The sequence below is a fragment of the Monodelphis domestica genome, chromosome 4 (genome assembly GCF_027887165.1).
Source record: "Monodelphis domestica isolate mMonDom1 chromosome 4, mMonDom1.pri, whole genome shotgun sequence".
Taxonomy (NCBI): Eukaryota; Metazoa; Chordata; class Mammalia; order Didelphimorphia; family Didelphidae; genus Monodelphis; species Monodelphis domestica.
Window position 1 is genome coordinate 445455143 of NC_077230.1, and position 16481 is coordinate 445471623.

The 16481-nt window shown below is 38.6% G+C and overlaps 2 protein-coding genes across 3 annotated transcripts in view; both read left to right on the plus strand.

Annotated features, from left to right (window-relative positions):
• LOC103093866 (zinc finger protein 420-like) overlaps positions 1-7108 on the plus strand; it is a 31132-nt gene extending 24024 nt beyond the window's left edge. For both annotated transcript variants that reach the window (XM_056825816.1, XM_056825817.1), the window contains one exon: positions 1784-7108. In XM_056825816.1, coding sequence (XP_056681794.1) covers positions 1784-4548 — 2765 coding nt within the window. In that variant the 3' untranslated portion in view covers positions 4549-7108. The remainder of the gene's footprint in view (positions 1-1783) is intronic.
• A 2883-nt stretch (positions 7109-9991) lies between these two features.
• Positions 9992-16481, plus strand: part of LOC103106539 (zinc finger protein 883-like) — a 29031-nt gene continuing 22541 nt past the window's right edge. The window contains exon 1 of the mRNA XM_056825818.1: positions 9992-16108. Within this exon, the coding sequence (XP_056681796.1) occupies positions 16082-16108 (27 nt within the window). The 5' untranslated portion in view covers positions 9992-16081. The remainder of the gene's footprint in view (positions 16109-16481) is intronic.

The following is a 16481-nucleotide window of genomic DNA, read 5'->3' on the forward strand; positions in this document are numbered from 1 at the left end:
TGTGTTCTGTGACTTCTACTCTCATGCAGATGTTCCAACAATGAATACAACAGAAACCATTCTGTAGGCCTTGCTTGTATGCCCCCTTTCCATTAAGAGGACTAAATTTTTTATTTTTCTCTCCTGATCCCTTTATTCTTCCTTATGCCTAGGACTTCTAGTTCTAAGAGAAATTTTTATCTCCATTTGTCAGTGAGTGGAATCATCATGGCTCCTAGAACAAAAAGGCCCAAAGATTTCCTATCCAAGTGAGTGAGGTGAAAACAGGTGTATCAGGGCTGTTACCCCAAAAGACTTTTATCTGTTTTAGTGAAGAAAGGGCTAGGCTTGTTGGAGGCTGATCGGCCAGCCTTGAATTAAACTGTTTCTTTCCTGAGAGATGGATGCTGGATTTAGCATGGAATATGAAACATAATATATGGTAGATTGTAAAGTAAGATGAATATTGAATATGTCTACACTGCATGACATAATATCTTTGCATCTGTAGAGGAAAGAAGAAATCTTACATTCAACTTGCAAAATTACTGCATGCGAGTTAAAAAGTGTGAAGTTGCTTCTCAGCTTATCGTATAAAATTTACCAAGAATGACCATGTGATAGTATATCCAAAATTATGGGAATGGAATGAATATCTGGAAGGTTACCTGAGATTGACAGAATTATAAGATAAATCCAAGAGTGACTTTTAAAGGAAAGACTGAAAGGGCAGTGGACAAAGATTGCTCAATACTATAAACAAAACGTGCTTAGGCTCAGGGTTTGAGTTGCCTATTTGCAAGGAAGTGGGCCAGGTCACTTCTCTATAGTTTACTTATGACATGAGAGGTGAAGTATGATGAGACTCTTGGTCCTGTCAGTGTCACAGATCCATTGTGAGGTTTTATTTGTTAAGGGTAAAATTATGGCTGAGACTGAATGTAATAATTATTTTGGTTACCAAGGATTTTATTTATAAAATCCTAATGAGAAAACCAAGTCAGCTGGAAATTGTATGTTGTTTTAATTGATAGTAGAGGAGATTAAGGAGAAGGAAGAAGGAAAGGAGTAGGGGGAGATTAGGAGATTAGGTTTTGGAGTATGAAGGAGGAAAGAGTCAGGCTTGAACTCCAAAAGGAAAGGACTAAGCCGAGATGCCCGAACCTGAAATCAGTTTCAGGGCAAACTCATCACCGAATTCAGACAATAGCCACCACCACGCCAAGATCTCGGAATTCCTAGCATGCTGCCAGCCAGAGTTGTCTCTCCGGGGAAAGAGGAAGAGACAGGAAGTGATGTGCCTTATATAGACAGTTTTACATCACTTTCCTGATGGCTTAGCTTGACTTAGGACAGCCCAAGGGTCTGTCCTTTTTTTGCACATGTCTGTTGAAGGCCATTCCTTAGATAATTAAATCTTGAGTTTGATGCAGACCTTCCTAATCTTGTTAAACTCAGAAGGGTGGAGAAATGTAGAGTTTCCAAGACCTGATTCTGTTATTCCAAGTATCTCCATTGTTACTGATCAGGAAATAGCTAAATCAGATCTTCTAAAGTACAGTCTGATTAGGGTGGAATAGTTTTAAAATTCACATATTGTTATTGTATGTGAAAGTATTTCTAAAATGTTCCATCGAGCAGTTATGACCAAAAGGTGTATCCAAAGTCTGGTTCTGATTGTTTAAGTTTGAAAACTCCTTTTGTCCTTGGGAAATAGAATAAAAATCCATTTGCTTATTGCTATTAGAGGAAATGTATAAGTCCCCCTTCCATCTGTGTTTATATCATTATTTGTTTTCTTCAGAGGCAGAGACTAATTTTGAAGTGAAGATGTCTCCAAAGCTGAGCCTTTTGGTGGAAAGATCTGACCTTCCAAGAGGCATGAATAAGGATCCCTGTGACTTCTTTTTGAGAGAAATCTGTGACTCTAAAATCAAGGTAAATAAAAATCCAAAGAGTGACTGCGAATTTGATGAAATTGCAGAGAAATTCAGCCAACATTCAGTCCTAAATCAGTATATGAAATTGACCTCAGGAAAGAACTATTGTCATGTTAGTGAATACATCAAATGCTTTCCTGAAAAGGTAGAATTTGATCAGTCACATGAGAAACCTCCTAAAATGCCTATATATCAAGGTAACCTTGGGCAAATCGCCTATGGCTTGAGTTTAGACCTTAGAAGACATCCAAAGAGGAAACATTTAGAGATTCTTTCCGTGAATACTGAAGAGGTGAGACCTTTTGGTCATAATTCTGAGCTTGGTTCATATCAAACAATCCACACTGGAAAGAAACCTTTTGAATGTAAACAATGTGGAAAGGTTTTCATACACAGGGTAAGTTTTGCTTCACACCAGAGGATCCACACTGGAGAGAAATGTTATGAATGTAAACAATGTGGAAAGGCTTTCATATACAGGGTGAGTCTTGCTGCACATCAGAGGATCCACACTGGACAGAAACCTTATGAATGTACAAAGTGTGGAAAGGCTTTCACACAGAGGATTACTCTTACTAAACATCAAAGAATCCACTCTGGAAAGAAACCTTATAAATGTAAACAATGTGGAAAGGCTTTCACAGAGAAGGGCTTTCTTGCTGCACATCAGAGGATCCACACTGGACAGAAACCTTATGAATGTAAACAGTGTGGAAAGGCTTTCACACAGAGGTGCTCTCTTGCTGTCCATCAGAGAATCCACTCTGGAGACAAACCTTTTGAATGTAAGCAATGTGGAAAGGCTTTCAGACGGAATGACCATCTTGCTTCACATCAGAGAATCCACACTGGAGAGAAACCTTATGAATGTACACAGTGTGGAAAGGCTTTCACACAGAGGATTCATCTTACTAAACATCAGAGAATCCACTCTGGAAAGAAACCATATAAATGTAAACAATGTGGAAAGACTTTCACAGAAAGGGGCTTTCTTGCTCAGCATCAGAGAATGCATTCTGGAGAGAAACCTTATGAATGTAAACAGTGTGGAAAGGCTTTTTCACAGAAGTGCTCTCTTGCTGTACATCAGAGAATCCACTCTGGAGATAAACCTTTTGAATGTGAACAATGTGGAAAGTCTTTCAAATGGAAGGGGAATCTTGCTCAGCATCAGGGAATCCACACTGGAGAGAAATGTTTTGAATGTAAACAGTGTGGAAAGGCTTTCACACGGAATGACCATCTTGCTTCACATCAGAGAATCCACACTGGAGAGAAACCTTATGAATGTACCCAGTGTGGAAAGGCTTTCATACACAGGGTGAGTCTTGCTGCACATAAGAGGATCCACATTGTAGAGAAACCTTATGAATGTACAGAGTGTGGAAAGGCTTTCCCACAGCAGATTACTCTTACTAAACATCAGAGAATCCACTCTGGAGAGAAACCTCATAAATGTAAACAATGTGGAAAGGCTTTCAAACACAGAGGCTTTCTTGCTAAACATCAGAGAATTCACTCTGTTGAGAAACCTTATGAATGTACACAATGTGGAATGGCTTTCATAGAGAGGGCCTCTCTTGCTAAGCATCAAAGAATTCACTCTGGAGTGAAACATTATGAATGTACACATTGTGGAAAGGCTTTCACAGTGAGGGGCTCTCTTGTTGCACATAAGAGAATCCACTCTGGAGACAAACCTTTTGAATGTAAACAATGTGGAAAATCTTTCAAATGGAGGGGGAATCTTGATCAGCATCAGAGAATCCACACTGGAGAGAGACGTTATGAATGTAAACAGTGTGGAAAGGCTTTCACACGGAATGACCATCTTGCTTCACATCAGAGAATCCACACTGGACATAAATCTTATGAGTGTACACAGTGTGGAAAGGCTTTCATGCAGAAGGCAAGTCTTGCTACACATCAGAGGATCCACACTGGAGAGAAACCTTATGAATGTACACAGTGTGGAAAGGCTTTTGCACAGAGGATTAATCTTATTAAACATCAAAGAATCCACACTGGAGAGAAACCTTATGAATGTAAACAATGTGGAAAGGCTTTCACAGAGAGGGGCTCTCTCACCACACATCAGAGAATACATTCTGGAGCAAAGCCTTATGAATGTACATTATGTGGAAAGGCTTTCATATCAAGGCGTGATCTTGCTAGACATCAGAAAATCCATACTGGAGAGAAACCTTATGAATGTAAACAGTGTGGAAAGACTTTCACAGAGAGAGGCTCTCTCACCACACATCAGAGAATCCACTCTGGAGAGAAACCTTATCAATGTACACAATGTGGAAAGGCTTTCACTCGGAGTCACCATCTTGCTTTACATCAGAGAATTCACTCTGGAGAGAAACCTTATCAATGTACACTGTGTGGAAAGGCTTTTACAGTAAGAGGAAATCTTGCTAAGCATCAGAGAATCCACTCTGGGGAGAAACCTTATGAATGTACACAATGTGGAAAGGCTTTCAGAGACAGGGGTAATCTTGCTAAGCATCAGAGAATCCACTCTGGAGAGAAACCTTATGAATGTACACAATGTGGAAAGGCTTTTGCAGAGAAGGGCAATCTTGCTAAGCATCAGAGAATGCACACTGGAGAGACTTTATAAATGTAAGAAATTCTGATAGCCTTTCTCTTAATATGATACCCCCTGAGCTTGGTGTTGACAAATACATGAATCACCCAGGAATACATGACTGAGTTATTAGGTATGTGAATCAATTATTAAAAGGAAGACAAAAATATAAAAAAAAACCCTACAAAGTGATATTTGGTAAAAGATACAAACCATTCAGAGGAAAAATTCTGAAAAGCTGACTTGACATAATTATGGCTACTAAGAAACCTATATGTGGCATAAATGAGGAAACTTCAGGGCACCTCCAATTGGCTTGACACAACCTGTGGCCTGTATTACTCTGTAACCTTAGAAAGTGTCCGCTCATTTCTATGTGCTTATGACTAAAGTGAGGACTCTTCCTAAGATGGTGGACTAGTCATATGGTAGAGTTTAGCCACCATATGCCAGGGTAAGATTGAATACCTCCAACGAATAATGTCCAAGGCTGAACAATCTGTTTTCATATTGAATGTATGTCTATTACATAGACATAGATAATATAATTCATGACAGAGCCTAGGCAATGTGTACCTTTGGATGTTCAGAAGCTCAAAATGACAGAGAAGATCTAGGTAACACAGACTTTCTTAAGTGTAGGAGGACTAGGAATCGAGTTTCATTGGAGCTGTCCTAGATTTCATGTCCTGATAGATATATTTATCCTCACTATTTCTTTTACTATCAGTTTTCCCTGTTTCAGTATCTAGAACATTGAGTTCACAATATGTTCCTGATTCCTATTGATAGTCCGCAATTCACAAAAGGAATATTGGGACCTCCATCCTGAGAAATGCCCCAAATTTTGAACCTGTGAAGAAGCAAGATGCCCAGAACCATTCCTCCAATCAAAATTGTTCTTTATCAGAGAAGTGTCTTCTCTGGTCTGGTAGCCAGATATTTTTCTCTTCCTGATTGAGCAAACACAGCAGACATCCAGCTCCTGCCAGGATACAAGCCACAGTAATCTTACATGCCATTCATGATCTTGGGAAAAATGCAAGGGAGAATAGTTCCTAGTTGGTAAAGGAGCATGTGCCAAGGAGGAGTTCTGGTAAGCATCTCTGCCTAGATTCTATCCTGCATCTCAGCCTCCAAGGGAAAACCCAAATTAAAATATGTTTGAACATCTTTATTCTTCCTTCCCAGTAAATCCTTCTGGGAAATAGCAGCTTATTGCCTCAAGGACACTTGCTGAGCTTTGGAAATTTGTATATAGCTGCCAGCACAAAAGTGCTATGATTCAGTGTATGGCATGGGGTGGACCAGGAGTCATAATCCCAGCCCTGCAGAGAACCCAGGAGAATTGAGTTGTTGTCAATGGGCTGCCAGCCTCTTAGACTCAGGCCATAACCTGTTCTTTGAACTGGGCTGCATATACATTCCAACTTGAGGGGCTAGAGAAGCCTCTTCTCGAGGCCTCTTCATGAATAGGGTAGTTGCCCCAGGACCAAGCTCTATCATCTTGCTATCTGAACTGCGCACAGACCTTAGTAGGGCTTTCTTGGGAGTGACCATCCGGAAATGAGTTCATGAGACTTTCTCTGCTAGAATGGAATATCCTTGAGGGCAGAGACTTTCATTTTGGTATTTTTATCTCTAGTGCCTACACCAGTACCAGGCCACAGTAGACTTTTAGTCAGTTCTTGTTGACTGACTTAGTCGAGGTGGCTTTTCTTAGTCCTCACTCTCACATCTCCCACTGCTATTGCCTACCCTTCTCAAAGTGCTTTTGTAGCTATTCCATCTATTCCTTATGGACCTTTTATTGACCTAGCTTTTCTCACATTTTCCCTCTTTCAACATGGGCTCTTTAAAGGAAAGAATTGTGTTGGAATTATGTCCAAGTTTTAAAAGAATGCATACCTTTTGATCCAGTAATACCACTACTAGGTCTGTATCCTAAAGAGATTTTTTTAAAAATGGGAATGGACCAGTTTGTATAAAGATATTTATAGCTGTGCTTTTTGTAGTGGCAAAAAAATTGGAAACTGGGGGGATGTCTTTCAATTGGGAAATGGCTGAACAAATTGTCATATATGATGATGATGATGATAGAATATTATTGTGCTGTAAGAAATGATGAACTGCTTGATTTCTATAAGAACTGTAAGGACCTACATGAACTGAAGTAGAGTGAAATAAGTAGAACCAAGAGAACATTATACACAGTAACTGAAACATCATGGAACAATCAGAGGTAACAGACTTTGCTATTAACAGCAATGTAATGATCTAGGACAATTCTCAGGGACTTCTAGAGAAAGAACTATTGGAGTGGAAATGCAGAAGAAAACATGATTTATCACTTGTTTATGTGGGTATATGATCTGGGGTTTTGGTTGTAAAAGATTATTCTATTACAAAATGAATAATATGGAAATAGGTATTGAGTGATATGTAAAACCTAGTGGGATTGCTTGTCAACTATGGGAGGGGGTTGGAAGAGGGGACGGGGTCAACATGAATCATGTAACCTTTGAAAATTTATGTCAATATTTGTTAATGGAATATAATAAAGAAAATTTAAAATAAAATATTCTAATGGGGATAATTGATCATGTATTATAGCAATCCTCCAGAAAATTTCAAGACAAAAAAAAGGATGATTATTATATTTTTATAAGCCATAATGAAATTAAAATATATTCAAAGATTGGTTATTAAAGACAAATTTTAAATTATTTTTTCTTATGTGAAGAGTGAATCAAACTTTGTCTATCAATCATCAACTTTTAAATTAACCTAAAACTTAAACAGTGATACTTATCTCTGAGGAAGAGTTCACAAGTCACTTGCTAAAATCAGTGACAACTCCAGAGGGCACTGCTCTGCCCCTGGGCAGTACTAGGGAAGTTGAAAGACTGTATTTGGTTCTTATAAAGTGGAGGAAGGGTTCTTATAAAGTGATGTGGGAAAAGGACTATAAAAAATTCTAATCTTCTTGTCCAAGGGACCTTTGACCTTGGATTTTGGACTGCTTCTTAGAGGACTGAGGAATAGTTCTTAGTCTACTACTTTTAGACTGCTCCTGGATCTTCTCTTTGGACTCTGGTGTTGGAGGACTTGGCCTTGGGTCTTCTCCTTTGGAGTTTGTCTTGGGTGGATGAGTAACTGGCCTTCCTTTCATGGCTTCTGGAAAGATTGGTTTTGGAGATTCCTGCCTTGGCTTTGGAGGAGGCTGCCTTGGTGGAACTCTAGCTGAAGATACCACGGGATGTGGGGAAGCCCCTGTGGGGCTGAGCTTTGCTTCACACAAGAAGGGCTAGTAGGCTTGTTAAAACTCGTCTTTTTTCCCATTTTCACTCTTTCTACTCCTTTGTAAATATAGCTACTAAAAGTCATTTTTGACCTAAGTTATATCTTTAAATCAGCAACCACAATATTACTATAGAATTCTCATATTTAATGTGAAATCTGAATATTCATACACTTAATAGTAGTAGTCTTTCAGTAACTGAGGATGATGATTGTCTTTGTGCTTTTTCATCTATGGTGTATAGATGAGTGTGCACAGAGACAGTTCCACTCTCTAGGCGTTGGAAGCCTGGGTCCAATGGCACAAAGGAGCCACAAGTGAAATCTGAGTGTCAGAGGCTGGAGAGCTGCCCTAAGGGGGCACGAAAAGCCCTCCATATCAGAGATACTATCCCTCCCTGAGCACCCCTTATATTACATTAATTAACTGAGAATTCCGGGTAAACATGGCAGCAATCTAGACACAAAACTCAGCCTCTCCTGTACATCCACTGATAGAGACTACCTCAAAAGACCAAAAAAACCAAATTCATAAGAACAAAGGGACTCTACAGTAGGGTGCAGCATTGAAGGTACATGGGATTTGGGCATTTCCATATAAGGGGGTGAAAACTTGAAACTTGACCAACACAGACAAAAAATTGTCCGAGGTTACTAATCGGCAGGATTATTGTTTGGGTTGTTGTGACTGATGGTCAAAGTCAAATTGGTTCCCCTTTTTCCTGAGATATGTGTAACAGCACAGCTTAAGTGAGTCAAACTGATTTCTGGAGGGACTTCAAAGCTAAAACCTAAATTAATGGTAGAATGGAAGTTCTCTACCTAGACATTTACAGAGTGAAACTTGGTAAAAGACTCAAAACATTCAGAGGAGAAATTCTGAAAAGCTGACTTAAAATGGACATAATTATGGCTACTAAGAAACCAGCATGTGGCATAAATGAGGCAAAAAGACCAAAATACATTCAGTTTCATCCAAGTATTGAAGGAATAGATTCTCCTGAGCTCACAGGAACCGTTGCCCATTTCTGTGAACTCTCTTAGTGGGTTGGTTAACAAATCCAAACAACCTGAGGGCACATCCCATTGCCTTGGCACAACCTGTGACCTATGTTAGTCTGTAACCTCATAAAGTGACTAGAAAGTCTCTCCTTTCTATGTGCTCATGACTAAAGTGAGGGCTCTGTGTAAGATGGTGGGATGTTCACATGGTGCAGTTTAGCCACCACATGCCAGGTGAGCCTGAACATCCCCAATGAATTATGTCCAAAGGCTGAAAAATCTATTTTCATGTGCAATGTATGTCTATTACATAGTCCTAGATGACATAATTCATGACAGCACTAAGGAAATATGTACCTTGGCATGTTCAGAAGCTCAAAATGACAGAGAAGATCTAGGCAACAGGCTTTCTGAAGTGTGGGAGGACAAGGAATCGATTTTCATTGGATAGTCCTAGATTTCATATCCTGATAGAGATATTCATCCTCACTATTTCTTTTACTATCAGTTTTCCCACTTTCAGTATCTAAAACATTGAGTTCACAACATGTTCCTGATTCCTTATTGATAGTCACAATAGGATTCTCTTCTGTAATAAGTTCTTCTGGCTCTGTAGGTATTATATTCTGAACTACCAGTCTATTATAGAGATTTGGAATATTTCCCTCCCAGTTAGTGCAGCAATGGAACAATCCATAAAACAAAGGAGAAATACCACTGTACTTAAAATAATTATCAGAGAAATCCACATGAAACAAGATATTTTACTTTTTCTAAAAGTTGCAGGAAGGGGCAGCTCGGTGGTTCAGTGGATTGAGAGTAAGGCCCAGAGATGGGAGGGTCCTGGGTTTGAATCTGGCCTCAAACACTTCCTAGCTATGTGACCCTGGGCAAGTCACTTACCTCCAATTGCCTAGCCCATACCACTCTTCTGCCTTAGAACCAATACACAGTATTGATGGAAGGTAAGGGTTTAAAAAAAAAAGTTGGAGGAAGAATGGATTTGTTAGATATGATTAGACCTTTTCAGTTTCTTACATTAAAACTGTTTTCTAGGTGAATTTTCAAATTGAAATATAGGAGAAAATCTTATTTCTTTCAGTACCAAAATAATTTTAGTTATAAAACAATTTCTATCAAATTCTTCTAAAATTTCTGTTTCTCCTACATTTTCTATAAAATTTTTTCTGTAAACAATTTCATAACTTTTCTATGTTATATACCCAAAGATACCTTTTAAAATCTATGTGTCTATATTTCTATGACTCAATTTTATTTCAAAAATTTTATTTCTGATTATTTTTCAAAACAATAACTATAAAACTTCTTCAAACTATATACTATTATCCCTCCTTTTAGCAATATATAGTTGTGTCATAGACTTAAACCAAAATATGAATAGTCCCATGTGTAATAAACAGATCAAACATACTTGCAGATTTTCTTTTATTTTCAAACTTCTTATTGGCACTCTATCTTTTAAACTCTATTATCTGTGTCTTTCTCATCTCCCTTGCTTAAAAGAAAAGCACTTTCAAACTAATTTTGAATTCTCATTCTACACTTCTCATATTTTCTTCTATTGGCTCTAATCTCTAATTCTACTCAGATTCCAGATTATCTACATGTACACCCAAACAAATTTCAGTTTATAATTTTTAACTTCTTTAATTCATGTTCCTTCTTGAATGTATTAGAATCCCAAATATTCCTGATTTTCTTTTAGAAGTAAAGAGAGTTTCCCCTAGGGCCTTCTTCGGCTGCTATTTTGGAGCTGAATCAGTTCTCTTTGCAGAAGTGCAAAAATTTAGCTGCCTGGGTACTTGGATTAGGGAGAAGAAAGGCTAAACTCAAAAACCACTGCAGTTCCTGAAGCTCCAGATCATGGTAGTTCTTTTTAACCCCCTTCTCCAACTCAAGATTACCATGGGGGTGAAACTGAAATTATTATATGTTTTTACAGTCATGTAAGAATTCCCTAAAATAGATGAAGATCAAGTAGGGATTAAAGGTGACCCTGGTGCTTTACATTTCTCAATTTTCTAACAAATCTCTGGTCTAAGGAAGCCTACATTCAATGGCATAGCAGCAACAGCTGAAGTCACTGAGCATTAGGAAAAAGCAAACCCCGACCCCAACCCGGGGCAGGGAGCAGTCTTTCCCAACAAAAGCTGCAGTGAGCACAGTTAAACGTACTCCCCAAAAGTTGAACTCTAAGGTGAATAGCCAGCCACATCTGTCTCTTGGTCCTGGATACTGACAGTTCTTGCTAAGATTCCATGAGAAAAGCCCCTTTTCCTGGTGCCTGGGATGTTTTGCATCTTGTATAATTGAAAATCTGTTACCCTAAAAAAGAACTACATTTCCTGGGAGCCCACTGACTTCCTGTCATTACATACTTCTGTAGACAGAGGATAAAGTCAGTGGGCATTGAGGCTCTCCCTCTCTTTGACGTGCAGCTAGCATGATGAGTGGTGAGTGAGAATTTTGAAAATGGCTAATCAGCCATGGGCACGTGGTCTTTATTTTGTATTCTCATTATTCCTTGATTTCAAATGATCATTTTAAGAAATATCCAAAAAATATATAATTTTTACTATTATTAAGATTTAATGTTAAAATTTATGGTTGGTAACCAGAAGGGATGAGAAAAACTCCATTTCCTAGATAAATTTTTTTAAGCCATGTTTCTCCTGCCTCGTTACACAAAGTTGGCTTCAGTGGGAGAAACCCAGTGATATTTCACCTGTAATGAGGCAGCTTTGTTTCTGTAAGGGAGAATGTCAATGTTTATCCGTAACCTGCATAAACTTCTCAGAAGAAGAGACAAGCTGGGAGACTACTCCATCTATTTTTCTCAACCTCGTGTCTCACCTGACCCCAAAACCCTTTTCCTAGGAATTGATAAAAAAAAAAATTATCTGCTTAGTGCTAGTTGCTAAAAATTAAGGGTAAATCCCAGAGCGGCCTTGGCTTCAAAACAAAAGAACCAATCACCCTGCACAAATCATTTCAACCATAGACAAATTCTTAATATTTTAACTTATTTTACCTGCTGCGTGCTCAATTCCTAATATAAATTTAACATATAACTTGGCAAAATGAAGTGGGACACTTCACAAATGATTTCAAACACCTAGAATTTTGATTATTATAATAATTTATTAATGAAAGAGAGAAATAAAGAATTTGCCAGCTGGGGCAGAATTCCCTAATGGAAAATTGCACCGGTCTGACATTAAGGAACAGATTATATAGGTTTCCAAGATACAAGTTATTTCTCTTCACATACAGGTTCTTATCTGACAACAAACAGACTTTAATACAGGAATTTGAGGTTGGAGACAAGAAGCCCATCCTGAGGTTGTGATCTAAGGAGTGTTTATCTTTACTTAGTCAAATGTTAGTTCGCTGACCCTTTGATATTCCTGAAATTCCTCCTTGTCTCTTGCCACCCGAGCTAGCAGAAACCAGTTTGTTATCTGCCTAAACAGTTTGATCTTCTGGAGGGAAGGGAAGCCAGATCTGTCCCCTAAAAATGTGGACAGGGTCTAATCTGCTTTGTCTCTTCCTAATTTTTCCATCTTTGGTCTTTTGGGGGCTACTTCAAAAGGAAAAAAGCAGAATTTTAACTTACTGCAGTCTTCACTTAAGTTAGGTTTTAAAACAAAATTAAAGACCTATGATGTATTTAAAATGTATGGCTATTATGAAAGTTTGAGGTTAGCAGGATTAAAGGAAAAGAGATATGAGTACACTTCAGTCCACGGTTTGAAATATTCCCACCAGCTTGGATGGGGTCCCCGGTCTCCCCTCCCTGATTCCCGTCCCCAGAGGTGGGCACACAGAAAAGAACCCCTTCTTGTAGTAGGACCCCCAAATGGCACATTGCCAATCCTATGACAGTTGCCAGTTATTGGGTAATTGTTTCTAACCACAGGAATGCAAATGATGAGCCAAATTTACAGGCCATAAAGGTTTATTGTGGGAGGGCCAGCTCACCACATGTCAGAGGACCCCAAGCGCTGGGAGAGACCTCCGGTAACCTTGAGATTCAGACAACTTTTATACCAGTACAAAAATAGCACAAAATAGTCAAACCCCTCACTAAGGCCCTGCAAAGCAGTTATTTCCTTCATCCAAAACCTTAATCCTCACACCAGAATATTCACAAAAGCCTGCCACAGTCATGACTTCTGCTGTCTTAGATTTACAATTGTTATTATCTCAAGATTACTGATGACATTAACATCTAATCATCCTATAAGGGGGTGGGAGATTTTTGTCTCACTCAATCGTTCTTCCTGCCCTTTGTTTCCCCAAAAGGTATTTAAGACCCCCAAGCTCTGTTAGCCTTTGGAGAACCATCTTTATTTCAATGGTTCTGTGTTTTTCCTAGTTAACACAGTCATAGCTAGACATTCAAATTAACACTAATATCTCTTTTTCCCTAAACCAGGAAAAGGTTAATAATTCTTACCTTTCTAATAGTGGCATTAAATTAAGTCCCATTCTTTTCTTAGCCCTTCTACCATGAGGCAGAACCTTTCTTTGCTCTTTTTTTTTTTGCATTTAACTTTCAAATAGGCTTCTAATAAAATTCCTTTTCCTATTCGAATTCGATATTTTTACCATCTTTATTCAAATACACTTTTCTCTACCATGTATTATTACTATCTTTGCTAATTAATAATCCAGATTATTTTCCTTGAAGATTGCATCACTTAAGCACTATATCTTTAGCACTTTTTAAACTAATTCATGTCATACATTAATTTCAAAAGTCCGTAGTACAATTTTGGTAAACTAAACACATGATTGAACAAATTCTGATAGCCAGATTGTCTCAAGCATTAATTTACATTAAAAAAATAAAATCATTCTTATCCCAAAGATACATATTTTAGTAACAATTCATAACAGGCATATTTCAAAAGGAATTTCCATATTTCAAACTACTGATACATGTTCCATTTCAAATTTACAGATTTCAAACTTTTTTTCCTTCCTACTGTTCATAACATGTGAGAGCTTCCTCATTATTTCTTTACTAAGTCTATGTCACTATAAGTTATAGAATCACTCTCATTAAGCAGTCACCCTTTTGTTTTACACCTTTTAAGTTTTGTATAACCACTTATGAACCTTAAAGCAAGCCTCCTTAACAAGCAGGCCGGTGACCTATTTTCAAGATTAAGAAAAACATTAGTTAAATTTTGATATACTCAGATGAAAAACATTTATAATTTCAAACAAAAACCCATTCAAACCCTTTTATTCACTTTTTAAGTGAATAAAATTTTTTATGATCAAAACATACTCCATGCTAAGGAGCAGAATAGAATGTAACCTGAGGCTGTAAAAAAAAAAAAAAAACCTTTTGCAACACTAAATCATCACTTTTTCATCCAGACTGAAATTGAGTTTAACAAGCATTATTAGAAATTAGGTTGTTGAGGGGGCGGAGTCAAGATGGAGGCTTAGCAAGCAGCAAAAGTTCAGACCTCATGGAAGACTCTTCCTTACCGATACAGACTGAATGCTCCTAGGGTGCTGAAACCCAACCTGAACAACAGGACAGAAGCGGGGAACCCTCCTTCTGGACCCAAAAGGTACGCCCCCCAAAAGCCGGAATCCAAGAATACTCAGGGCTAAGGGGAAGGCAGAGGGTAGATCCCAGGACCCCTCCCCCACAACCCAGAGCGCTGAGCCCGCAGCAACAGCAGCGGGAACCTTTGAGTGGCCAAAGGTGCTGGCTTGGAGGGTCTACCTTGTGAGCAGCAGGGGCCAGGCTCGGAGAATCCAGCTTGGACAGCAGGGAGGAAGCCAGGGAGAGAGGGGGGAGAGTCCCTCCATCGGGCTCCAGCCTCACTTTTGCCTCGGGGCATAACCAGATCAATCCAGCCAATTCAATCAGAACTCCTCAGAGTTTAGGGAGGAGGGCAAAGGCACTTGTGGACAGTGGAGAAACAGCTAGAGAGAACTGGAGAGAGCCTGGGCGGCCCAGCCTTCCAGGTGTTTTCAGAGACTCAGTTTCATACTGCATACAGCCCAACCCACTTGAATTAAAGCAAAAGCCTCCAGAGGACAGGGAAGCTAATATTCCTCCCCTAGAGACTGTACCAAGAGATCTGACAAAGCTCCAAGAGGGGAGACTGACAGCCCCAAAACCAAAACAAAATGAGAGGAGCAAGAGCACAGCCAAATACCGGGAGCAAAGGTGGGGTAAACTCGATCAAACAACAGAAAAAGAAGAAAGAAATTACAATAGACAGCTTCTGCACAGGTAATGAGCAAAGAGCGAATGAAACAGAGGGGGAGGGAACAACAAAGGAAAAATCAGAAATCCCAGCGAATTGGATACAGGCTTTGGAAGAACTCAAAATGCAATTCAAAACACAATTAAGAGAGGCTGAAGACAATTGGGAAAAGAACTTAAAAACTAAGATAAGTCATCCAGAAACAGAAAATAGTGTCTTGAAAGCCAAAATCAACCAGCTGGAAAATGAGGCAAAGGAGATGAAAGATGAGGCAAAGCAGATGAAAAGATGAGGTGAAGAAGATGAAAGATGACGTCCAAAGAAAATCCGACCAAAAGGAAAAGGACGACCAAAAAACTAAGGATGAAATCCAGTCTTTAAGAACCAGAATACAACAATTAGAATCGAGTGACTTCACAAGGCAGCAGGACTCTATAAAACAAAACCAAAAGAATGAAAAAAATTGAGGAAAATATGAAGCATCTCATTCACAAAACAGAGGATTTAGAAAATCGTTCAAGGAGAGACAATTTAAGAATTATGGGCCTACCAGAAGACCATGACAAAAGAAAAAGCCTGGACATTATATTACAGGAAATTATTAAAGAAAACTGCCCTGAAATCCTTGAACAAGAGGGAAAAGTGGAGACTGATAGAATCCACAGATCACCTCGTGTACTTAATCCCCAACTGACAACACCCAGGAATGTTATAGCTAAATTCAAGGACTATCAGACCAAAGAAAAGATATTACAAGCTGCCAAGAAGAAGTCATTCAGATACCAAGGAACCACAGTGAGGATAACTCAGGATCTGGCTGCATCCATACTGAAAAAAAGAAAGGCATGGAATACGATATTCTGGAAAGCAAGGGAACTAGGTCTACAACCAAGAATCAACTACCCAGCAAAACTGACTATATTCTTACAGGGGAAATTATGGTCATTCAACAAAATAGAAGAATTTCAAGAATTCGTAAAGACCAGACCTGAACAGAAAATTTGATGTCCAAGCAAGAGAATCATCAAAAGGTAATTAAAAAAAGAGGGGAAAAAAGAAAAAAATTTTTTAAGAGATTCAATAAGTTAAAATGATATGTATCCCTATAAGAAAAGAGGTCATTGGTAACTCTTAAAAACTGTTGTTATTACCTGGGCAGCAAAAGGAAGTATACTTAGAGGGAACAGCAACAAACTGTATAGGATGAAAGGACAAGACATAAATAGGTATATAGATATATGCATGCAAAAAAATACATATGCATAAGTATGCATATATATACATATATATATATGTAAAACTAGAGCTTAAGAAGCTCATGGTGGGAGGGGGGAGAACATCAATACACTGGAAGGGTAAAGAGGTCAGAGACAGGAAATACTCAACTTTTACGTGATTTGAAAG